Below are 26166 nucleotides of genomic sequence, written 5' to 3' on the forward strand. Positions count from 1 at the left end.
TCTGCCACTTCGTAAATTCCCATCGTGGTTTCAAATGAAGAGGCCATTGTTCATTTTCCTTCCTAAAAGAAGCAATATATTTAACTTCTGGCTTTCTGCCTGACCGATGGAGGGTTGATGTCTATGAAGCCAACACCCGTGGCTTCCCAGCAGGACAAACCCTCAGCCTTCATCTGATCTTCCCCTCTCTGGTTGAAGTTATTTAGATTCTCAACTGGCTCGGTAGGAGTCTTGTGTTAAGTCCTAGTAGGTGGCTACCTGGCCTTGATTCCCACCCTGTGTTTAAAGATAAAAAGACAAGGTCTTAGCTCTTTTAGCAGCTAGAGATTCTCCAAAAGACCTATTATGGGAATTTAAAAGCAAATGTCTGATGGGAAAATCTGTACTATCTTAGGACTTTGAAGCCCAATACAAAAGAGTCTTTATAGCTGTTGAATAGTTCAGGTCCAGGCAGGTGTCCAAGAGGAGAAGTTTTCAAACTTATTTTTAAGCAACAAAATACTTTTTCCCCCCCCCCAGGTGAAATCTACAGAATTCAAATACCATAAGGTTTCTCAGCCTCGGCATGATTGGCATTTGGGGTGGGATAATTCTTTGTCATGGGGGCTGTTCTCTGCGTTATAGGAAGTTTAGCAGCATCCCTGGCCTGTACACTTCAGATACGCATAGCAACCCCACCCTCACTCCAGTTGTGATAGCCAAAAATATCTCCAGACATTGCTAAATGTCCCCAGGGGGCAAAATCACACCCAGTTGAGAACCAATGCACTACAGTATATAAAACTGATTTTTTTTTTTTTTTTAAAGAAGGAACCGATGCTTTGGAAGGGGGATTAAACTCCTTCTGAACTCTGCCCAGGGTTCCTGACCCTTGCTGGTGGTATTTGAGGAACTGGTGTGGGGCTCTGAGGTACACAGGTGCACAATCCCAGAGGGATAGGTTGTCATTTTCAAGATCTGGAACATGGGGAACTGGTTAAAATAAAAAAAAATCTAAAATTAGACAAAGGTACAGGTATCCTGAATGTGCACTGAACAGTTACATGTGTATGAAGGTGTACTTTGTAGGTGTACTTGGCTCTGTAGAATAAGGAAAGAGAGGTGGTTGGGTGATAGCCACCTAACTGCGTATGCACTGGGCTTTGGCTACCACATTTTGTCCTCTTTTACCAGGGATGCCAGCTGGGGGCATGTGGCTCTCAGCCCCGTGCCAGAGCCCACCCTTGCTGTGTGACCCCCAGCTTCCGTGAGACTCAGCAGAACCAGCTCTCCTCAAGCTGGTTCTGCTCAAGGTAGGATCGAAGTGCAGGCTAGTACCTGCAGCCTCTTTCAGCCAGATGCTAACTGGATCCCAGTTTGGATAGTTGTTTTGAAATCATTGGATGGGTTTTCGTACTTCTGGGCTTCGTACTTAGGTAACACGTGCTTTTGTATGTGTGAGAGTGACTTTCAGGGAGCCCAGCACTGCCTCCTGTCCCCTGCCACTCTGAGCACCAGTTGGGGTGGGAGGAGGACTCTGGGAGTTTGGCACGTCATGCTCCCACCTTTTCCTCCCTGGCCCAGGTGGGGAAAGTGTGTGGAAGCCTATCCCAGAGGCAGACTCTGTAGCCCAGGTACGTGGGTGTCAGTATAAAAAACAATACCGCTGAGTCATTCTCACCAGTGGGCGGACACGTGGGCTCAGGGAGGGAGGGGATTGTCTGCCTAGAGGGCTCAGCTTCAGTCCCTCTGTCCAGCAAACTCCCCCTAACCCCATGCCACAGCTGGAGTCCAGCATTAGATCCCTGGGGAGCCTGTGCCTTGCTTGAGGGCTCACCCCTCGTCCCAGTCATCTGTTGGGCTGCTGTTGAAGGTCTTTGGCCCTTAAAGCAAGGTTCTGTTTTCCTCGAAGATGGCATGACCCTTACACTGAGCTATGGGGACAAAGGAATGAATAAAACTCATGTTACCTGTATGTCCATCTGTGGGTCTCTAACCCTTCTGAGAAATCCATTCCCAGAAATCCTGCAGGAGTCTGGCAGCAGTTTGCTTAGAATTCCTGGATGAGGCTGTGAAGAGCCAGTTGTAATGCTTCTCCATCACCCCACCCTCTCCCACTTCTGCCACTGTCGGCTGGAGGAGAGGAGCTCGGGGGGCGCCTTGGGTTGGAATTGGGTGAGGGATCTGAGACCCCCCAGCTCCAGAATAGCTAGAAAAAAGTTTCTACTTCTTGCTTAAAAGGTTTCTACTCCTTAAAAAGTTTTCTACTCCTTGTTTGAAATCCATTTTATTTACTTAAATCTTTGGTGTGGATTATTGCTGTAAGTACACAAACCATTGAGCTAAAAACAGAGGCTCAGCAAAGGTTACCACTGATATACCACTGATATATGAGTATATAATAGATGTTATCTAGTGGATGGTTTGATGAGTGACCCAGGGATATAACTGGTTTGTTTTGAAAGGGGAGTAGGGTTCCCAGGACTCCTCCCCGAAGTGCTCTAACAAGTGGCTGAGTTTTCTGACCTCTGTACTTTTGTCATCTTTAATCATCTAATTATGCAACCAGTTTTAGGTGCTGCTGAGATACGAAAACTAAACATATAGGATTGAATGGGTTTCAGAGCTAGGAGTTGCAGAAAATATTCTTACACTTATACATAACTTTATAATGTATACATTGTTCTTTTTTTTTTTTTGCGGTACGCGGGCCTCTCGCTGTTGTGGCCTCTCCCGTTGCAGAGCCTGTGCTCTAGACGTACAGGCTCAGCGCAGGCTCAGCGCAGGCTCAGCGCAGGCTCAGCGCAGGCTCAGCGGCCATGGCTCAGCGGCCATGGCTCACGGGCCCAGCCACTCCACGGCATGTGGGATCTTCCCGGACCAGGGCACGAACCCGTGTCCCCTGCATCGGCAGGCGGACTCTCAACCACTGCGCCACCAGGGAAGCCCCTATTCTCCTCTTTAATCATCACAAATCAGCCCGTGTGACCTTGATTCTCTCTTGGCCTTATCTTGAGAGAATTTCAGGAATCTGATAACGCTGAAACCTCTCGGTGCCTTCCTGTGATCTGCGCAGGCTCACATTCCTCCTTCCTGCCCAGGTCTGGTATTCATCTTCCTTCTAAATCTCATCTCCTACTAGGCCTTCATACTCACTGTAGTTCCAGCTATAGTATACTACTTGTGGGTACCTGAATGTGGCAGGCTCTTTTATACTTCTGTTTACTTATTCATTCATTCATTTCTTCCTCCATCCATTCACTCACTCACCCATTTATTCATTCATGGCTATTGATATGTGAACACTAGGGATACATCTCCCTACCCCCACATACCCCTAGTTCACAGTCTGAACAGGTAAATGTGAGTCTCTGTGATAAGAGCTTTGGTATTGGGGCTGGAAACACTACAAGGAGGACAGTCAAACCCTGACTTGAATAAGGGTCAACGAGGCAAGTCCTTAAGGAAGTTGTTTTACTGGGAGGTAGGGTGGGAGAGTAAGGACAGGAGAGAGGAGGACAGAGCTGAGGGCTAGCCTGGAGCCCAGAGCCAGGCAGGGATGGATGAATGGTAAGGGTTTAGTGCAGGCAGATAAACCAGCACATGTGCTGCTTTGAGGACTTTGCCCTGAGGCCTGAAGGCAGCCACTGAAAGGTTTTTCAGTAGGAACTGGCTGGGTGGGAATGGCTGAAAAAGACTTTCTTCGGTATTTCCTGTTCCTTCTGCTTCTCCCCCTGATCCAGTGCTGCTCAGGCTTTGGATTCAGAGCAATCAACACCTCCTGCTGCATTTCTTCAGATTCCCCGGGCTCTCTCCAGGCTCCCTCCTCTGTCTCACAGCACCCTGGACACACAGCCTAGAAATAAGGCAACAATTGCTTTTGTATTTTAACTTTCTATTGATTTGCGGGTCCTTCCTTCTAGACCACTGGTTCTCTGAGTTTAAAATACAGATTCTTGGTTCCTACCCCAGATATTCTGATTTAGTTTGGAATAGAGTCTGGGAATCTCCACTTTTTAATAAGCAGAAATATTCTAGCAGAGTGTGAGTTTAATGAGGCCCTATGTCTTACGTGTGTGTGTACACACTGTACACACACACACACACACTGACACACACACACTTTGTCTTAATCATACTGGGTTGACCAAAAAGTTCATTCGGGTTTTTCCATAACATCTAACATTGGAGAAACCAGAATGAAGTTTTTGGCCAACCCAATACTTAAAGCCATATTTAACAGAGTGCCTGGTACATAGTTGCTATGCTACACATGTTTGGTCTAATGGAAGAAGTTGCCCAAATTTATATATATAAGTAGCGTGGGAGCCTAAGTGAAAGCTCACGGATGACTGTGAGGCCAGGCTCTTTTACAGATCACTGTATCATAGCTGCCACATTGCGATGACCTCGGAGAAGCAAGCAGTCCCATTGAACCACAGAATCCTAGAGACCCAGAAATGGGAACAAGGGATCTTCAACTTGCATTTCATGATTTTCAGTTGTGTGTTGGTATAATCTGCAAGGATTCCACTAATGGGTGTTAGAACCTCATTATGACGGATCCTCTGAGGATACAAAACCTAGCTCTGGCCTCCAAGAAATCTTTGGTCTACTTGAGGTAAAAGGGAAGAATGCACAGGCAATTGAATGACTTTGTGAGATGCTGGAGGCCAGGTGGGGTGCTGTGCACGGACGAGCATCAGAACCCTGCGGTGATAATGAGGAAGAGGAGAACGCAGGTAGCTAGAGGGGTCTCCACACACCTTGGGATGAGGAAGCACTTGGATGAGGATTGGCTTTGGGAAAGTGAACAGCCAGTCGTGCTGAGGAGAGTGACCTGGGCAGAGTCTGGCTGGAGGAAGGGCTCTGAGTGGCAAGGACGCCATTTTGGAGCAGATTTGCGTAGAGGGGCCACGGGTGTTACTCTGGAAAGGGATATTGGTCCAGCCTTGGGTGGGCCGTAAAGGAAAGGCTGGGGATCTGGGTACTTTGCAGTTTCAGGCAAATTCAGCTGTTGAAAGGTCTGTTTTCCTTGTCTCCAACTCTATTCACCTTAACAAAGTCCTGCATTTCTGAATCTAAGAGAACAACCATATACTTCTTTTTTTGGAGAGCTGTGGCCGCACCTGAGTTCCAGGTGAGTGGAAAGCAGACCAGGATGCATCCAGGGACAGTTTTGTCTGGCTTTCCCTAGGGAGGAGTGTTCTCAGGTCCCCGCCTGTTCCTCGTGCCCGTGCCCTGCTCACACCACCAAGCTGTCACGTTCCCTGTGGTGCCATGCGTTTGCCAGTGCCTTCAGTGAAAACACTTAAAAAATCAGAACTATGATTTCCTTAGTCATTAATGCAAAACACAGTGCTAAAGCCTCCAGACACATGATCTAGAATAAAGTTTTCAGTTCACACTGACCCTGTCATTGCTGAAGCCGGATTCTTCACTCTTTCACAAGTCTGGGCGGACAACCTCACTGAGAATGTTTTCATCAGAGGTGTCACTTCTTAATAACCCTTTGATCCAGGATAACTTCTTCATAGTCTTAGATGGTAGTTTTGCCCCAAGGAAGTATAAGAGGACTCCTGTGAAGGCTCTTGTTTTCTTTAGAGTTTGCCACAGATACTGGCAGAAGAAAGTCTTCTATTGTTACAAGTATTTATACAGTTTTAAGTGAAAGGCTGTAGCTTATTTTAAAATGTTTCTGTTTTGAGTCTTTTATCTACAATTAGAGCGTGAAGCTGGAGTACCCTGTCCTTGTGTTCACAGAGGAATTTTCTCACACAACTACAAGAAAATGCGGAAAGTTTTGTTTGAGGAAATTCTGCTCTTTCATCTCTCATGAGTTATTGCTTCAGGAACGCGGTTTACAAAGTGGATTAGAGTCAGTTTGTAATGGGGAAATATATGTGCTCACAAAAGCAGCAACATGGCTCTCCCCTCGAAATCCCCACCTTGTTACCGGTCAACACCTGATGCTGAGAATTACTGAGCTTTCACATGGCACTTAAACACCAAAAATGTTTTGTTTATGTTAGTGGGGACTCTTATTTTTGGAAAGTGAAAAATTCTGTGTCTGTCAATCACAGAAAATATTCCCCATTGGTTTGCTTCTGAGATTCAATCATTCCCTAAAAATTAAAAAAAAAAAATGTTTTTACTAGGTAGACTTTTCTCTAATTGTCTCTTTAAAATACCCCTTTCGGGACTTCCCTGGTGGTGCAGTGGTTTAGAATCCACCTGCCAATGCAGGGGACACGGGTTCAATCCCTGGTCCAGGAAGATCCCACATGCTGCGGAGCAACTAAGCCCGTGAACCACAACTACTGAGCCCAAGAGCCACAACTAATGAAGCCCAAGAGCCACAACTAATGAAGCCCGCATGCCTAGAGCCCATGCTCTGCAACAAGAGAAGCCACCACAATGAGAAGTCTGTGCACCTCAATGAAGAGTAACCCCCGCTTGCCGCAAGTAGAGAAGGCCCACGTGCAGCAACGAAGACCCAACAGAGCCAAAAAAAAAAAAAAAAAAATACCCCTTTTTTGGAGGAGAGGGAATGAGGTGGCTCAAACTTTGAGTAACCATAGTTTTTCCTTTTTTGCGTAGATGGTTTAAAGAATTTTGAATGCCATTGTTCCCATCCCACCCTTATCCCCTGTTCCACATTCATGGCCAAAGGTTTAAAAAAAGTTCTTAAAGGAAGAAAAATTAAAGCAAGAAGGACTTATCTCTTAAGTGTTATAGAGCACTCCTACAGGTTTACATTGAGTTTCCAGTTGATCTGGAGAGTAGAGGGAAACATGAAAAGCTTCATTCCTTACAGATCGAGTGAAACCGGTTCCTATCTTCTCATTAAATACGAGTAAGAAACAGAAGAAGTAGACTCTTTTTAGGCCTCTTTCATCAGAATTACTATTGTCACGTTAAGGAACCAATTTGTAAGCTTTGGGCAGGAGCTTAAATTGAACTGAGTGAACACTCTGTTTCTCAAGGGCAAATGGTAGAGGTTTATAAATGCTTTGCAGTTAGAGGGCATGCTCTCATCCACTGTTTTTGATCTTTGTGATCAAAGATGGATATGAGGATTTTTAAAAAAATAAGTCTGTACGATAGCTCGGGACGCTGCTTCCACATAAAGAAGGTGAGCAGTCACACCCATTGCTGATGCTTTCAGAGCCTTGGGCAGTCTTGGAATATGTGTTCTTTGGGCTCTGCTAAAGCTGCCTAGTTGCAGTGGCAGTTGCTAAAATCAAATGTACTTCAGTTAGTGAAGAACTTGACAAAGATATTAACAAGACTCATTTTAATGAGGCCAGAAAAAAAAAATCTGTGTATGCTAGGAATTGTAAATGGTGATGGAGCAGAATCAATGTAATTGAGATTACTTTATTAAAATTCAAAAATATTAACATTTAACTGGATTATTTTACTCAGCTAGAGATGGTATAAAAAACTTGGCAAAAGTGATTTTTTACTTTGCTTGCTGGTCAGGATAATACCATATACATGGAATTTTAAAACATAAGTCTAGATTTTCTCTCCTCCCCACCAATATATATGCATAAAAAAGTAAACATGAGCCCTAACCTTTCTGAAGGCTTCTTTGCCTTCAATCCGGACACAATCTTGGGCAGAGAGTTCTCAGGTGAATTCCATGCAATTGAATTTTCTCAACAGGAAAAACAGTTGCTAACTTCTCCCCAAAAGTAAACAGCTGTATCAGAAAGCTATAGTACAAATGGAAGACAAACAACTCAATTTTTAAAAAATAGGTGAAAGATTTGGACAGACATTTTCCCAAAAGAAGAAATATGGATGGCCAATAAGCACATGAAAACATGCTCAACGTTTTGAGGCAGTAGGGAAATGCAAATTAAAACCACACTAAGATACCGCTAGAATGACCAAAATGTAAAACACCAACCACACGAAATGGTCAAGACCGTGGAGCACTAGAACTGTTCAAATGATTGGTGGGAGTGCGAAATGGCACAACCACTTTGAAAAATGGGCAGGCACTGTCTTTCAGAACTAAACATGTATCTACTCTGTGACCCAGCAATTCTTATCTTAGGTATTTATCCAAGAGAAATGAAAGTATATCTCCATGAATGGAAAGAAGATGCCAACTATAGTATGATTTTGAACAACTGAAGGAATGAAAGAATCAAGAATATATTTGAGCCTGACACTTGGCGTGTTTTCTTTCCTCTATTAGAGGGTCTCAGGGTGGACACCTAGAGAAGGGAATGTAACCCTAGTGTACTACTCAGCTCCTCGGTAAGCAATAAGTATATAATGAGTTAATGCTGCTTAATACTTTCTTGTAAATCTGTGCTATTAGATATATAAAATAAAATTTTATATCCTCCTGGTGAAACAAACCTTTTATCACTATATGGTCACTTCTCTAATACAAAGGCTTCCCACAGAGAAGCACGACAGATACTATTTCTCTTACAATGTATTTAATATGATATTAATGTGGCTACTCTGTTTCTTCTGGTTAGTAGTTGCCTTGTATCTTCTTTGATTCTTTTTTTTTTTTTTTTTGTGGTACGCAGGCCTCTCACTGTTGTAGCCTCTCCCCGTTGCGGAGCACAGGCTCCGGACGCACAGGCTCAGCGGCCATGGCTCACGGGCCCAGCCGCTCTGCGGCATGTGGGATCCTCCCAGACCGGGGCACGAACCCGTGTCCCCTGCATCGGCAGGCGGACTCTCAACAACTGCGCCACCAGGGAAGCCCTTCTTTGATTCTTTTACTTTCTTTTTTTTTTTTTCTATCCATGTTTTAGGTTTGTGTCTTATAAACTACAAGTAGTTAACTTTCTTTCTTTTTTTTTTTTTTAAGTTGATAGAGGTTCTTCCCACCACCGTCTCCAACAAGTCCATTTTCCCTGCTCTTATGGTTTGGAAGATACAACCTCTTTTTTTGTAACTGGCCATACTTGGAATTTTAATACATCTATGTAACAAAATCTAAAGTTGGCCACTACCTTAACCTTCTACTGAGCAAATAAGGATGTTTAAATGCTTCAACTCCAGTCCCCTTACCCCTGGCTGATATGTAATTAATTGGTTGCTATTTTTAGATGTCTTTTTACTTTTCTTTTGAAGCTCTATTAACTAGACATTACTTGCTTATTCCATCATTGTTTATACTCACCTACCATGTTTAAAAGGTTTTACTCACCATTTTCTTCTGTAGCTCAGACCTTCCTTTGAAGATCCTCCTTCTTGAAGTACATCCTTTAAAAGTACATCCTCCTTCTTAAAGTACATCCTTTAAAAGTTGATTTAGTGAAGGTGTTTGGTGGTGAACTATCTCAGTTTTCTGAAATATCTTTCTCTTCCCCTCATTCTTGAAAGCAAGTTTCATTAGGAACTAAAGAGTTAGAAGGAACTTCAGTGGCCATGTAGCCCAGCTTTTCCATTTCCAGAGAAAGCCTGCCTCTGGGCACACAATTTTTCCAAGGTCCCTACTGCCTGCAAAATAAAGTACAATTTCTTAGCCTGATAATGAAGATGCCCCTGTCCTGCCCCCATTGTCTCTGCTCCAGAATCCCCACCATCTGTCCTGCTTCTGTGTGGGAAGCCTTTGTATTAGAGAAGTTGGTTTTCTCATTGTTCTCTAGCGCCCATATACCTGGGCTTATGTCAGTCCTCCCTAACCTTTATAAGGTGCCTTGGTCTAAGTTCTGCTGTTCCGTCAAGACCTAAATGAAATGCCACCTCTGCCATGGAGCCTCTCCTGACCACCCCAGCTCTCTTCCTGCCCCTTACCCTTTTAACACCTGTAGATAGATAGCACTTAGCCTCACTGCTGGGTGCTTTTCATCTCTTTATAGCTTGTGTCTCCAATTGGAATGTAAGCCCATCTGGATAAATGGCCTTCAAACTTCTTTGATCAAGTAGACATCAGTGAACACTTTTTGAGCATGCACCCCATGTGTATGTATATTTTCTTAAATATATATATATATATATATATATATATAGTGTGTGTGTGTGTGTATATATATATATATATAGTACTATGATTGCTATAAACACAAAGTATCATAGAATTGAAGTGAGGAATGTGAGAAACAAATAAATGGAAGGTGCAGTAGTTTCTTCCTGTATCCCACCATAACGATTCGAGAAACTTCTTGGAGTAATCTTGCCCTACTTCTTGGTGTTCTGGGCCCTAGTAAATAGTAGACATTTAGTAAATATTTGATGATGGTACTGCAGTTACAAGGTATTAAAGTGATCAGGTCGGAAGGTGAATATTAGGATTTGCTTGAACCTTGTATTCTCTCAACTCTGGACATGGGTACATACTGTTTCCTCTTCTTGCAACATTCTTCCCCATTTTTCCTGTTCCACCTCCCCTTCACTTGTTCTGAAAGTCGTAACTTCATTGTCCTTAAAAAGAAGCCACCTCTGATTGCCGCCTGTCCTGGTAAGGCTCCTCCCCTTCCACACTCACATGGAAATGTGTACTATGCACAGTAATAGCCATTTACAGTCTGTCTCCAATGTAGACTTTCAGTTGTTGAAGGCATTACTCTACCATGTTCACCATTGTACCCCTACTTCCCATCACAGTGTCCAGCACTTAATAACGATTCAAAATCTGTGGATTGAATGCACATATGATAGAGAAGGAAGAGGTTGGGTGTCCTTAGAGCCTATATGGGGACCAAGGTTAAAACAAAAGATGACCTGCCCTTTAGTGTCCAAAATGGGACAGAATACCTCCTTGCCCTCAAAGTGGTTTGTGCATTGAATGACAGCTTTAAGGTTGAGAGGTCTTTTGCTATTCATTTTCCAGCGGAACCCTAGCAGTTTGTTGAATTGTTGTGTATTTAGACTATGTTTACTAGGTTATAATAAAGCTCTGAATTAAAACCAAAATATCCAGACTTTTGTTAATGTGATATGTTGAGCTAGTACTAAATGCTTCAGAAGATGGAGGCATTTGTCACACCTTATCCGGCTATTTGGTGTATTCTTGTATACATTTCTGCTTTTCCTAGAAAGGTATGAACTCTTATTCAAGGATATAGAGTGGGTTGTTTATGGTAATAAAGAAGGAATCCTTTGAATGGATTTTAAGAAAAGAAGATTCATTTGTCTTTGACTAGTGGAATGTTCTTTCTGGTAGCACAGTAATAACAACACTGGATCATTAAGATGGGAATTTATTGCTAATCCCAAACTCTACTTTTATCAGTGGTTTCAATCCCTGTCAGTACCAAACCTTTGTTTGCATTATTTTTAAAAGTTTAATTTATCGCCTTTAAATTTTATTTGTCCCTGTTTAATTTAAGGCATAAAGCAATTGTCAAAAAATAACCCAAACAACAAAAAAAGCCAACCTAATAGCCAGATGTATGCTTCTAAGTTGTTAGCCTCTACAGGAAGTGACCATATGATATAAATAACATTTGATTAAAGCAGTTGTCTCTCTCTCTCTCTCTCTCTCCTTTTTTTAAAAAAAACTATCAAATAAAGCTTGCTGAGATTCAAAGCCCTGGCATCAGTGTTGGAGCACATTTAGTTGTGTGATAAAGGTGTTTTACCTTCAGTGTTAGGTTTTGAATCAGTCTGTTTACAATGAGCAATGGTGCAGTGGTTTTAAAAATCATGTTGAATCAGCAACATGAGGGAGCAGCATTGCTTTCATTCCAGCCATGTAGTTGGAAAAGGAAATGATTAGACATCATACTCCTCATGGCTAATATCCTGTGAAGTTTTTCTGAAATCATGAAATCAGAACTTGAGAGCTTAGAAGGGACCTCAGAAGTCTACTAGTAGAAAGGAAAAAAACAAAAATTGAAAGGGAAATGGAATCAGCCAAACTAAAGGGCAGGATTCTTTTAGTTCTCAGCAGGAAACACATGTTTATCTGGAAAAGATTTTGGTTGGACAGGTTGTTTGTATAAGAATCTTTTTTGTGAGGAAGGAAGACTAACCTGAGCTTGGAGGCTGGCAGTGGAGAGAACAGTCTCTAAGCTGTTAGAGAATGAGACTGAGAAAAAAACTACAGATTTCAAATAGAGAAACCCTACTTTCATAGGGGTGATGTGCTAATGCTATTAGCTTACTTTTAAGTCAGCCATGCTGTATATTCATTTTATAAGATATGATTAAGTGGTAACTTTAGTATTAGTTGCTATAAAAGCAGAAATAGTAACTTTTAAAAAGATAGGGAAAATTTATGTCCACACAAAAACCTGCACATGAATGTTTATAGCATCTTTATTCATAATCCCAAACTTGGAAACAACCAAGATATCCCTGAGTAGCTGAAAAGATAAATAAACTGTGGTGCATCCAGACAATGAAATATTGTTCAGTGCTAAAAAGAAATGCGCTATCAATCCATGAAAAGATATGGAGGAACCTTAAATGCATATTAGTAAGTGGAAGAAGCCAATCTGAGAAGGCTACGTACTGTGTGATTCCAACTCTATGACATTCTGGAAAAGGCAAACTTTGGAGACTATCAAAAAGATCAGTGGTGCCAGAGGTGAGAGGAAGATAAGGAGATGAATAAGCCAAGCACAGAGAATTTTTAGGGCAGTGAAACTACTCTGTATGTTGTAATAATGATGAGTATATGTCATTATACATTTGTCCAAACCCATAGAATATATAGCACCAAGAGTGAACCCTAAGGTAAACTGTGGACTTTGGGTGATTATGATGTGTCGATGTAGGTTTATCCTTAGCAACAAATGTACCTATTCCTGTGAATGATATTGATAATGGGGGAGGCTACGCATGTGTACGGCAGGAACAGGGGGTATATGGGACATTTCTGTACCTCCTCTCAATTTTATTGTAAACCTAAAACTGCTCTAAAAATATATAGTCTTCAAAAATATATGGAAAGGGGGCTTCCCTGGTGGTGCAGTGGCTAAGAATCCGCCTGCCAATGCAGGGGACATAGGTTTGAGCCCTGGTCTGGGAAGATACCACATGCCGCAGAGCCGCTAAGCCCGTGCGCCACAGCTACTGAGCCTGCGCTCTAGAGCCCGCAGGCCACAGCTACTGAGCCCGCGTGCCTAGAGCCCGTGCTCCACAACAAGAGAAGCCACCGCAGTGAGAAGCCTGCACATCACAATGAAGAGTAGCCCCCACTCGCAGCAACTAGAGAAAGCTCGCGGGCAGCAGCGAAGACCCAACACAACCAAAGATTTAAAAATAAATAAAATTTAAAAAGAATTTTTTTTAAATATATGGAAAGACGTTTTAATTGGAAAGTGGTTGGCAAAGTAGCACAAAGAATATGATACCACTTACATAAGATTGCATGTCTATACAGTGTATATATTTGGCATGTTCACCAAAATTTTCAGTGATTATTTGTATAGTAAGATTGAAGATGACTTTTTAAAAGAAAAAAATTTTTCTTTATTTTCTGTATCATTTGCATTTTCTCTAGTGACCATATATTATCTTTATAAACAACTATAATGAAAGAGCAAGAAGACATTTTTATGTGCTGCCTCTGCTCTGACAAGTGAAACCACATCATGGCTTCATTATCCTCTTAAGTTCAGAAGGTTATCAAAGGGACAGGAGATACAGTGAGTGGGACATTTTCTCTCCAGTTAAATTTAGTAATGAAGGATAAAAGAAAAATTGCCAGATAACTGGAAAATGCTTCAACTTTTAAGCATATAAAACCAAGATACTTTATCTAACTTAAGCTTGGAGTTGTGGATAATGCCATTTTGAGATATTTTCCAGATAGTTAGGATGACAGAGTGATGATAGGGACATACCTCCAAGGATCCAATACAAATTTGATGGAACAGAAACATATTTCCTGCTCATCCTGAAAGCTGATGGTTAATGATCCACTGAGCAATGTTTAATTTTCATTTTAAAAAACAAGAATGAAGAAGTGGCTGCTGGAAGTCTATTTACGGATGAAATCACTGGGGGGAAATAAAATATTTGTAGAATCACAGAGTAGAAATCCTTACCATTTTTTGCAGTGAGTCTTTGTAGGATCCTTGCATTTGTCATAGGGAACAAGAAGAAATTGCTGTCATTAAATTATATGTGCAGAAAAGAGTAGGCACAATAATAGTCAAAGATTATTATTGTAAGAATTTTCTAGTTATACTTCATCTCATTCCACAGCAGCAGTTGGATGAAGGATGGATTTCAGAGGGGAGCAAACTTATGCAGGGAGACTAGTTAGGAAACTATTTCACAGTCCAGATGAGAGGAAGAAGGCATGAACTAACTATACCCAATGAGCATGGGAGGGAGAGACCCAGTCAGATCATAGAAGGCTTAGTAGAACTTGACAATCAATTTGTTGTGGATGAAGAAGGAGGGCCTGAAGACATCTGTATGCTGTTTTTTGGGGGTTTTTTCCTTCTTTTTCTGGATGACTCCAAGCATAGTGGTACTATTATCTAGGAAGAAACGTGGGTTCAAGAGGTTGAGGAAGAGGGTTCAGCCTACAAATGTCAAGTTTTAGGTACTTTGGGGATGTCTTGAAGAGATACTGAGAAGCTACTTAGAAACAAGTTTAGTAGTTAGAAGCCAGAGCTAGAGCTGCAGATTTGCGAGTCCTCAGTACATAGGCAATTGTTGGAAGTCAAGAGATCTTTTGAAGTGTTGGAGGAGATGAGTGCCCTGAAAGACCAGAAGAATGGTGTACAAAAAACCTTGGGACACACACATGTTTAAAACGTTGGGAAGAGAACAGCTGGTGAGTGAGACTAAGAAGAAATTGTGGAGCGAGAGGAACCAGATGTTGTTGGAGCCAAGGTCCCTTTCTTCAGGGCTGAGGAGAGAGTTTGTACTTCGGACAGTACTCGTAGATACAAGGGGTAAAATTAAGAAGGAGGTTATTGGATGATGGGAGATCAGGGCTCTTATAACAGTGGGGTGAGGGGCCTTTCCCAAGGTTCCTGATGGAACTTGGGTACCATTTCTGATGACCGCATCCAGGACCTCTGTTCTGCTCCTCTTTCTGCTGACAGAGGAGACTGGGGGGTTAGGTGGGGATGGGTGAGAATGGGCTCAGCTTTCATGATGCTGTGAGCCATGAGTCCTCTTCGAGAAGGTCAATCTAGTAGCAAATTGTTTTTCTCTCCTCTTTCCAGTGATAGTCATCCCCATGAGTTTGCACGATGGTAGATGCTTTTGTAGACTAGGCTTCCTCAGAGGAAACCAAGTCCCTGAGAAACACCTGTGTATAGCTCCTGAAGAGTCAGGTATCATACTACATTGAGTTGAATCATTCTGTCTGAATTTAGAAATACCTATGAGTCATGTGATTCAGCTCTTTTCAAAAAACAGAAGATTCTGTTCTGCTCAGTGCCATTTGGGGGCTTTTACTTGCCATTTTTAATACCAACACTGTTTGTCACAGCCATTGTGACTGGTGCTGGCATAAATTCCTGGAATCCTCTCCCTATCCTGGTTCACCAGTTTCTCCTTCCTCTTCCAAACAACAGCTAATCTCAACCCATTTATGAAGTCTTCCTTAATTAATCAGATGACTAGGTACACAACTCCTGTGATTCACTCTTCACTCAACACCCAACAAATGCTCTCACCCACTGGTTGTGTGTACTTGTTGTAAAGACTCATTTAAATTATGTATTTGCTTAATACGTGTGCTAATTGTTCTGTTATTATCACTATTGTCTCAGACAGGAATCATCTAAGTTTAAGTTCTTAAGCATCATTCTTTATCACGTATCACACAGTTCTGTGATCACGTGGTTGCTTATTCAGTATGTTGGATAATACTAAGCAAAATTCTCTCACTACCTTACTGCATTACCTTTCAAGGATATTTTGTATTTTAGAGACATTAACAACATAGCACTCTCTGGTTCTTTCTTGACTAGTAACTTTTGGTCAACACTAAGGTTTTCCTGTTTGTTTTTCCCATAGTTATCACCTCCCAAGTGCACACATGATAAAATGAACATCTCAGGAAGAAGAAAAAAGGCATCTGATAGCATTGCTCAGTAGTTCAACATAGTAAACAGGGTCTGGCATCCCCACTTCTATCATTGGCTGCCTGACCTCACTTAACCTTCCTGTTAGTTTCTGTTTCCTCACCAGAAAATTTATTACTTTCCGGGGGAGAGACCCAATTGATTCTAGGAGATTCTAGGAGACCCAATGTTAATAATTTTAATAAAGGACAAAGTGCAGGATGATGTTAACCATATGGTCCTGGGATAAGATCAAGAGTGGAGGATTCCGGGGGTAGTTCTGGTGCTAGCTAGCTACCAGATGAGCCTTGAGCACGTTGTTGAACTTCTAGGTAATGGTTTCCTAGGTATTGATTCTTCTTCGAGACAATTAGGTGATTGGATTAAAAATCCCTCCTATTTCTTGAACTCTGAAGTAAGAGTTTTAACAACAAGTATAATAGGTAACACTTAGTTGCCACCTGCTAGGTTTTTTTCTAATTATGTTACACTTATTATCTCAGCAAGTCCTCAGAATGGCCCTTTGAGGAGAGTTCTCTAGCCCTTCGTGTTCTCCAAATGAGGAAACTGAGGCATAGGAGACAAAACAAGTTGCCCAAGGTCACCCAGTTTATAAGGGGAAGAAGCAGGATTCACAGCTGGACTCCAGATTCCATGCGCTCACCCACCACACTCTCTTGCCTGCCATGTATAAAGGCTGCACGACCTCCTCTCCACCGCCCCTTGAAGACCAGCCACAGATTTTAGTAAACTAACTGCTTTTGCTGCTGAGCAAATTCAACTTAAATTGCATTCTACACTAAATCAGAGATATTTCCTTTATATGTTTTATATCAATAATTCTAAAAATTAAAAAGTGCCATAGATTTCTCTTTCTGATTTAATATGCTTCCAAGTCACTTGGAAACTTGGAACTATGCTTTTTTGACTCACATCAGAATGTTGCAGAAGTACTTTCAGATACAGATGTCTATGTCTGGTATATAAAGCCTTAAATTCAGGTAGGGAGAGCAGAAGACTAAAAAGGATGAAATATTTACTAGTTTTGAGATCAAGTTTAGACAGCTTGACAGAGACTTCGGAGAGCCACTCCTCCCTGGCAAAGCCTCACATCAGCAGCACAGGTTTCAGACCAGCACAACTTGCTGCGATGGAAACTTACCCTGGGCTGCCTCCTACTCACTTGTGCCTCCTCGAGTTCTGAAAGAGTGTGTAGGATGACAATCAGATTTTATGAAATATAATTTTATTTCAAACTAGTTAACCTTCGTTACATTTGACATAATTATTCTCTACCCTGTGGTTGGGAGGGCTTGGCAAGACCAACTTGTGGATAAGACAGATCAGGGCTCCAGACCTGCCCACCTCCTGAGACTGGAATGTGAGTTTCCACTCTGGGTCACTGAGCCAGCTTCCTATTTACTTAGAGACATTGAGCACCTCAGGAGCAAAACAGAAGTTGTGATGCAAGTTTTGGCTGCAGAGCATGTTAGGATTGCTTGATGTGTTCAACTAGCACGTGATCTGAAAGGTTTCTCAAAGCCCAGGGTGGTTTCAGGCACAACAGGATTAAATCGTCTTTTTTAGCCCTTCTAACTCAGTCCTAAGTCAACAGGACGCCGTGCAAACAATGAGGAAGTTCCCTCTGCACTCTGATTGTCAAATGGGGGTTGAGTCTGCGCTTTGGGGAACAGAGTTAAGTCCCAGAGTTCTTTCTTCCTGGTCAGGGCAGCCAGCAAGAGAATGGTGATAGGGAAAGCCATATGAAGCCATGGGGGCCCCAGTTTAATTACATGACTTAAATTTCTTGCAAATTCTGAGGTGTGGGTGAGTGTGTGTTTGCTTTTTAAACAAAAAGAGGCACATGTGCAAAAGAATAGAGAAAAGGGAAGAGTGAAGTTTAGTTAAAAATGACCATGTATGAGGTCTTATGAGGCACCTGGGTATAGGAGGTGAAAGAGACATAACCCCTAGTTTCCTGGGATAAGGGAAAAGATGGAGGTGTGCTCCCAGGTTGCTGTGGAAACAGAGGGGAGAAGCATTTCACTCTGATTCAGGATTTTCCTTAGGCTCTGAGGCACACAGGAAAGTCTAAGTTAACTAGTTTAAAAAAAAAAAGAAGGAAGAACATTCCAGGAGGGGTGAAAGGCAGGAGCAAAGGCATTAGGGGATGACCGACTTGGTGGACAACTACAAGCGGTTTCTTCCTATGTCCTTCCAGCTATAACAAATCACCTGGAAAATTCATAGGTCACATTACTGCAATGGTAATAGCTGTTGAGGGGGAAAAAAAAGGCTCAATTCATGAAATATTAAAACTGCAAGTGAACTGACCTTTTAACCAATCTTTATAGTATTAAGGGATTAAATGAGTAAATTATTGGTAATTAGACCCCCAGGGAGAATTTAATTTGCATTTAGATGTGATAAGTGTTTAGTAATTCAATACAAGTTTTGCTTTGGCCAGTACTGAGCTGGGTCTTAGGTTGGTGATAATGTAGATCAGGTATAGGGTGTTACCATTAGGCTAACTTTCATCATCTGTCAACAAAGGAACATTAAAATCTGTTTATTTTGTGGTTACTAAATGGCTTCTAGAAGTATTGTGGAAGACAGCAGTACAGTAGAGTAACTTCTGTTCTTATGTGACCCTTATCCAAAATTGTAAGAACCTCTCAGGAATATTGATTATGACACTATCCCTATAGCACTGAGGACAAAGGTATATTTTCACCTTCTTTAGAGAGATGGGAAACCTGAGAATGATAATAATTGGGCTGCTTGCCAAAGATGTTACACACACACACCCCAAAGCAAAACCTGAAGCAGGTACAATTTTAACCATGCTAGAGCCTCTGAAGAATTGGTATCTTAACAACGTTTATTTGGACTATTTCTACATTTTATTCTTTGAGATTTCTTGTATTGACCCTAATTTTTACTGTTAAAAAGAATATAATGATTGATATCTATATAGCATATATTCCTGCTTTCTGGTGTTTTTTATAGAGAACAAATCCTGAAGTTGAATTGTTGCATGAAAGGAAATGCACATAACACTTGGACAGAGGCCACAAAAACACTAACTCGAAAAGATATCTGCACCCCCATGTTCATAGCAGCATTGTTTACAATAGCCAAGATACAGAAACAACCTGTGTCTATCGATGGATGAACAGATAAAGAAGTTGTGATATATATACACAATGGAATATTAGTCAGCTATAAAAAATGAGGAAATCTTACCATTTATGTCAACATGGATGGACCTTGAAGGCATTATGCTAAGTGAAATAAGTCAGAGAAAAACAAATACTGTATGATCTAAAAAACAAACAGGAAAAACAAAACAACCAATTCACAGAAAAACAGATCAGATTTGTGGTTACCAGAGGCCGGGTGTAGGGGGAGGAGGAATTGGAGGAAGGTGGTCAAAAGGTTTAAACTTCTGGTTATAAGATAAGTAAGTACTAGGGATGTAATGTATACAACATGATAACCACAGCTAACATTGATGTATGATATATAGGAAAGTCGAGAATAAATCCTAAGAGTTCTCATCACAAGGAGAAAATATATATTTCCTTTTCTTCTTTCTTTTTATTGTATTTATATGAGAAGGTGAATGTTAGTTGAACCTATTGTGGTAATCATTTCACAGTATCTGTAAATCAGATTGTCATGCTTGTACACCTTAAACTTACACAGTGAAGTTACGTCAATTATTTCTCAATAAAACTGGAATAAATACTTTGACAGGTATTTGTCAAATTGGTCACCGAAAGAAATCATTCTTGAAATAGCTACGTGTTGAATGTGACCATGTGCCTAGCTCTGGGCAAAACGTTTCTAATGCATTATCTCATTCAGTCCTTGGAAAAAACCTAGGAGGAAGGCACTACCTGGTTTATAGATGGGAACACTGAGGCTTAGCAGGGTAAATACAGCTAGAGGATTATGGGGTGAAGACTGGAGACCAGTTTATGCTCCTACCAGCAGAGGCTGGAGGTGCTGATTTCCCTACACTGTAGTAGGAGTGGGCATGTTAACTACCTTTATAAGTATTTGCCAACTTAAGAGGTAAAATGTCATTTACCTTGCAGTTCTTACATGTCTGTCTTGGATAGGATTGGACATCTTGACATGTTTATTGTCTATTTGCATTTATAATTTTATGAATTGCCTGTTCACTTCCTCTGCCCCCTTTTTACTAGATTGTTTATCCTCTTTTCTTAATGATTTTACATATTATAAATAGTAACACTTTGTCACATGTTGCAAATCCTTTTCTCCCCAGTTTGTTTTAACTTTGTTTTTTGTGTCTGTTGACAAGCAGGACTTTAAATTTCATAGATTGCAAATCTGTGGATGTTTTATGGCTGTAGAAATTTGTTATCCCCATCCCATTCCTAGGAGTGTATTTTTTTCCCATGTTTTATTTCTTTCTATAATTTCCACCTCAGCATTTATCTGAGATTATTTGGGTGTAAGGAGTGAGGTAAAGATATTTTCCAAAAGGCTACCTAATTGTCTAAACACCACTTATTGAATAATCCATCTTTTCCCACTGATTTGAACCGTATTCTCTTTCAGCCAAATTGATTTCTAGTTTTGGACTTTTCTTGAGGGGGTAGAGCACTGTTTAAGTTACCGTAATTTTATAATATGTTTTAACATGTAGAGCAGGTCCTCCCTCATGGAAAGTTTGGGACAGTTTTAAAATATTTACGGTACCAAGTAAACCTTGAAAAAAATTGTCAAGTTTAAAAACATCCTTTGGGAATGTTGATTGAAATTTTGTTGAATTTAGATATTAGTTTAGATAGAATTGACAGCTTTGTAGTATTGAGTGTTCCAATTTAAGAACTTCATTTTTACTTATCTTTTCATACCCTTCAGTTGGTTTTATAGTCTTTTTTTTCATATAAATCTTGCACTTCTGATCAATTATTTCCTAGATAATTTGGGGTTTTTTGGTTGTATGAATGGGATTTTTGGCTCTTTAGATATACCAAATACCTTGACTTTTAATGATTTATGATTGTCCATCACACCGAACTCCTTTTTTTAATAGATTAGGCTGAATTCTCCTGAGTTTTCTAGTCATACATTAAACAACTTCAAATAATGGTATCTTTGCCACCTTTTCCTAACAGTTTGATCTTTTGTTTCATTTCTAACAACTTTGGCGAGTACTTTCAGAATAATATTAAATATTAGTGGTGATAATTAGTCTTATTCGTTCTTAACTGTCACAGGAATTTTGTTAACATTTACCGTTCAGTTTGACGCTTCTGACCTGTGAAAATGTGTGTTAGTCATGTTAAAGAGACAATCTTTTAGTCTTTTCAAAAGAATTTTTTATTGGATTACAAGTTAAATTTTATCAAGTGCCTTTTAAACATCTATTGAAACTGTCATACTTATTCTTTCACCTATTAATAGAATAAGCTATAATAGATTTTGTAATAATATGCCCATTGTTATGCTCCTGAGAAAATTCCCACTTGGTCATAGTGAGTTTTTCTTTTTAAGATAATTCTGGATAGTATAGAAGTTTCTGGTTATTTGAGTATATTGCTACTGGGAAAAGTCTACATAAAATGAATCCTTCAGAATTAGAGGTAGTCCTTTAAAAACTTTATCAATTCATTCTAAAAAATTAGACTGGTTTATGTGACTAATTTTGACCATGTATTTACATGGAAATCTTCTATTTCTTCCAGGTTTTAAAATTTATTAGCAGATTATTCTTGCATGATTCCTTTAGTTTCCTTTGGAGCAGTGATTCATTTAAAAGCATTATTGAAGAAAGAATCTTTATTTTATAATCACAAATCTCTGCATACATTGGAAAAGTTCTAGAACAGTTAGGTGGAAGATATCATTTATGATCTTTAAATGGTGCAAAGTTTTTAGAGTCTTCAGATTAGGAGCCACTACTTTTAAAATATGAAATTAGAAAGGGAACTCGGAGTGTATTCCCAGTTAACTTCTACCTCTTCCACGTTAACAGAGGTGGTGCTGGAACTGATGCTTTGGGGCAGGGCTCTCACTGTGTTGGGGGCAGTTCCACAGCAGAATGAAAGGGGAGTAATGAGGAACCCTGTTTGCCAGCTGGTCACTGCAGCCAGTCGGTGAACCTGAGGTCCCAGACAGCTGGACAGGGACTGTGGGACCATGCTGCTGTCCCATATTGGAGCATCGGAACTCTGGGGAACCCACGCTCTGTTCTGGGGGAGACTGGCCCAAGATAGCCAGTTATAACTAGGCAATTGGGAATCCCAGGGTTCACATATGTCTAACAAAGCATGATGATTTTCTGGGGTGTTTTACATCTTGAAGAAAGAAAAAAGTAACTTGGGGAGTATTTGAACTATCAAACTTGCTCGTACATTAGGTGCAGGTAGGTTCATTACACATTATTCTTTTTTCCCTTCTTTTAATATACAGCTACTCTCCAGAGAGACCGAATCTTCAAACATTTTACCAGGAAGCGCCAAAGGGCTATGCGAAGGCGAGTCCACCAGATCAACGGACATAAGTTCATGGCCACATACCTGAGGCAGCCCACCTACTGCTCTCACTGCAGGGAGTTTATCTGGTAAGAGGTCCCCTGGCTTCTCTCCTCCCAAGAGCTGAGACTTCCTCTGGTTGTGTGTGATTTCAGGAGAAAGCATGATTATTAAGAATTGTTTTAGAATCTGATTTTTTTCCTCTTACTCTAATATGTTGACCTAGAAATTTTAATCCCCAACAAAAAAATTACACAATTTACAGATTAAGTTTTATATGTTATTTCTTTTGCCAATCATGTTGGTAAAAGTGCTAATGAATCATGAACTGGTTAAAAAGCACTAATTAGAGAGAGAGGCTAATCAGTTAATAAATGATCTATCCCTAAGGAGGAAAGATATATCAACAGTATTTCTCTAAGAAGGCATGAATCACATGAAGACTTATGGAATTAATTGTTGCAAGTAAACTAAACATACAGTAGTCTTCAGCCTTATAGTATGTACACAAAGGCAATAGCTTTCAGTGATCACATACTATAATCCCTGGCATTTAAGAATCAAGATAATTAATAGTTGAGAAATTCTAGATGATTTGGGGCAATATCTTACTATACATGTTACTCAAGTGGCAAATCTATAATGTAAAATAAATTTAAGTAATAGTTATCTTCAATTAGAGGCAACATTAAACATATTTATTTGCAGAGAGAAGGAAGAAATACCCTCACATGCACAAAACATACACATACACACCCTTCTCAGGAGGAAGAAACACACTCTCATATCTGCAGCATAAAAGGAGATCTTTTTTGTTGTTGCAAACTTTAGTCATTTTGTTTAAGGCAGAAACACTTGATTCAGATCCATTTCTGAGTATTGATCAATTACTTTGTGTTTTGTGGGGGTTTTGTGATTACTTTGGATTTTATACCTTTTAACAGTCAGAATGCAGGCTTAGTTTGTGTTTCTGGCCTTTTTAATCAAGAATATGGTCTTGTCTATGATCCTTTTAAAGTACTATTGGAATCTGTTTGCTAGTATTTTATTGAGGATTTTTGTGTCTATGTTCATCAGTGATATTGGCCTGTAATTTTCTTTTTTTTGTGATATTTTTGTCTAGTTTTGGTATCAGGGTGATGGTGGCCTCACAGAATGAATTCAGAAGTCTTCCTTCCTCTGCAATTTTTGGGAATAGTTTCAGAAGGGTAGGTGTTAACTCCTGTCTAAATGTTTGGTAGAATTCACCTGTGAAGCCATCTGATCCTGAACTTCTGTTTGTTGAGAGCTTTTAAATTACTGATTCAATTTCAGTACTGGTAATTGGTCTGTTCATATTTTCTATTTCTTCCTGGTTCCATCTTGGGAGACTGTACCTTTCTAAGAATTTGTCCATTTCTTCTAGGTTGTCCATTTTATTGGCGTTATAGTTGCTCGTAGTAATCTCTTATGATCCTTTGTATTTCTGTGGTGTCTGTGGTAACTTCTCGTTTTTCATTTCTGATTTTATTGATTTGGTCCCTCTCTCTATTTTTCCTGGATGAGTCTGGCTAAAGGTTTATCAATTTTTTTTAATCTTTTTGAAGAACCAGCTTTTAGTTTCATTTATCTTTTCTATTGCTTTTTTAGTCTCTATTTCACTTATTTCTGTTCTGATCTTTATGATTTCCTTCCTTCTACTAACTTTGGGTTTTGTTTGTTCTTCTTTCTCTAGTTGTTTTAGGTGTAAGTTTAGGTTGTTTATTGAGATTTTTCTTGTTTCCTGAGGTAAGCTTGTATCACTATAAACTTCCTTCTTAGAACTGCTTTGGCTGTGTCCCATAGGTGTTGTTTTTTTTTAATATTTATTTATTTTTGGCTGTGTTGGGTCTTCGTTGCTGTGCACGGGCTTTCTTTTAGTTGTGGCGAGCGGGGGCTACTCTTCGTTGCGGTGCGCAGGCTTCTCATTGTGGTGGCTTCTCTTGTTGTGGAGCATGGGCTCTAGGCACGCAGGCTTCAGTAGTTGTGGCTTGGGGTCAGTAGTTGTGGCTCATGGGCTCTAGAGCACAGGCTCAGTAGTTGTGGCACACAGGCTTAGCTGCTCCATGGCATGTGGGATCTTCCTGGCAGGGATCGAACCTGTGTCCCCTGCATTGGCAGGCGGATTCTCAACCACTGTGCCACCAGCGAAGTCCCATGTCCCATAGGTTTTGGATTGTCACGTTTTTCATTTTCATTTGTCTCTAGGTATTTTTTTTATTTCCTCTTTGATCTCTTCAGTGATCCATCGGTTGTTTAGTAGCATACTGTTTAGCCTCCATCTGTTTGTTTTTTTTCTTGTAGTTGACTTCTAATTTCATAGTGCTGTGCTGGGAATATATGGTTGATATTTCACTTTTCTTAAATTTACTGAGGCTTCTTTTGTGGCCTAGCATGTGATCTATCAAGAATGTTCCATGTGCACTTGAAAAGAATGTGTATTCTGCTGCTTTTTGGGTGAAATGCTCTATAAATATCAATTATGCTCTATAAATATCAGTAAATATCGTTTGGTCTAATGTGTCATTTAAGGCCTGTGTTTCCTTATTGGTTTTCTGTCTGGATGATCTGTCCATTGATGTAAGTGGGGTGTTAAAGTCCCCTACTATTATTGTGTTACTGTTGATATCTCCTTTTATATCTATTAATATTTGCCTTATGTATTAAGGTGCTCCTATGTTGGGTGCATATATATTTACAATTATTATATCTTCTTGGATTGATCCTTGATCATTATGTAGTGTCCTTCTTTGTCTCTTGAAACAGTGTTTATTTTAAAGTCTATTTTATCTGATATAAGTATTGCTGCTCCAGCTTTCTTTTGATTTCCATTTGCGTTGAATACCTTTTTCCATCCCCTCACAAATATCATATGATATCATGTGGAATCTAAAAAAATGATACAAAGGAACTTATTTACAAAACAGAAATAGACTCACAGACATAGAAAATAAATTTATGCTTACCAAAGGCAGAAGGAGGGGGGCAAGGATAAATTAAGGGTTTGGGATTAACAGATACATACTACTATATATAAAACAGACAAACAACAAGGACCTACTGTATAACACAGGCAACTATATTCAATATCTTGTAATAACGTATAATGGAAAAGAATCTGAAACAGAACATATATATATATATATATACATATATATGTATATATATATATAAAATGAATCACTTTGCTATGCACCAGAAACTAACACAACATTGTAAATCAACTATACTTCAATAAAATAAATTTTAAAAAGAAATAAGACATTAAGTTTGTACCAATAAAAAAATTAATAAAATATAAAAGAAAGAAAAAGTATAGAGTCTTGTCTAAACCAAAGGCCCTAAACTGGCTGTCGATATGTATGAAGCCTAAAACTGTAGTCTTTAGGAAGAGGTTCCTATTCCATTTTTTAATGAAAAAATTAGCATCTCTGGCGACTTTGAGCCCATTTTTCTTCTTTGCATGCTCCAGTTAGACTCACCTCTCCCTAGATTTGCCTGACCAGAAGGGTAACTGTCTGTTGCTGTTTTATTTCATGTCACACCATTTGGCTTCCCTCCTTTATGTGACCTGCCAGCCCCTGTAGGCATTTGTGGTGACAACCTGTGATCTCAACTAACGTTCTTAATGGAAACCTACTTGATAATTTCATCAAATTTTTTTCTACCCAGGAAACTTTAACTCCCACCTA

General features: G+C 40.0%; 1 protein-coding gene across 1 annotated transcript in view; it reads left to right on the forward strand.

Annotated features, from left to right (window-relative positions):
- The window catches only part of PRKCH (protein kinase C eta), a 225723-nt gene that overhangs the window by 98107 nt on the left and 101450 nt on the right, over positions 1–26166 (forward strand). The window contains exon 3 of the mRNA XM_081228102.1: positions 22395–22545. Within this exon, the coding sequence (XP_081084228.1) occupies positions 22395–22545 (151 nt within the window). The remainder of the gene's footprint in view (positions 1–22394; positions 22546–26166) is intronic.

Source organism: Mesoplodon bidens, assembly GCF_964165515.1.
Source record: "Mesoplodon bidens genome assembly, chromosome: 3".
In the NCBI taxonomy this organism is placed as follows: Eukaryota; Metazoa; Chordata; class Mammalia; order Artiodactyla; family Ziphiidae; genus Mesoplodon; species Mesoplodon bidens.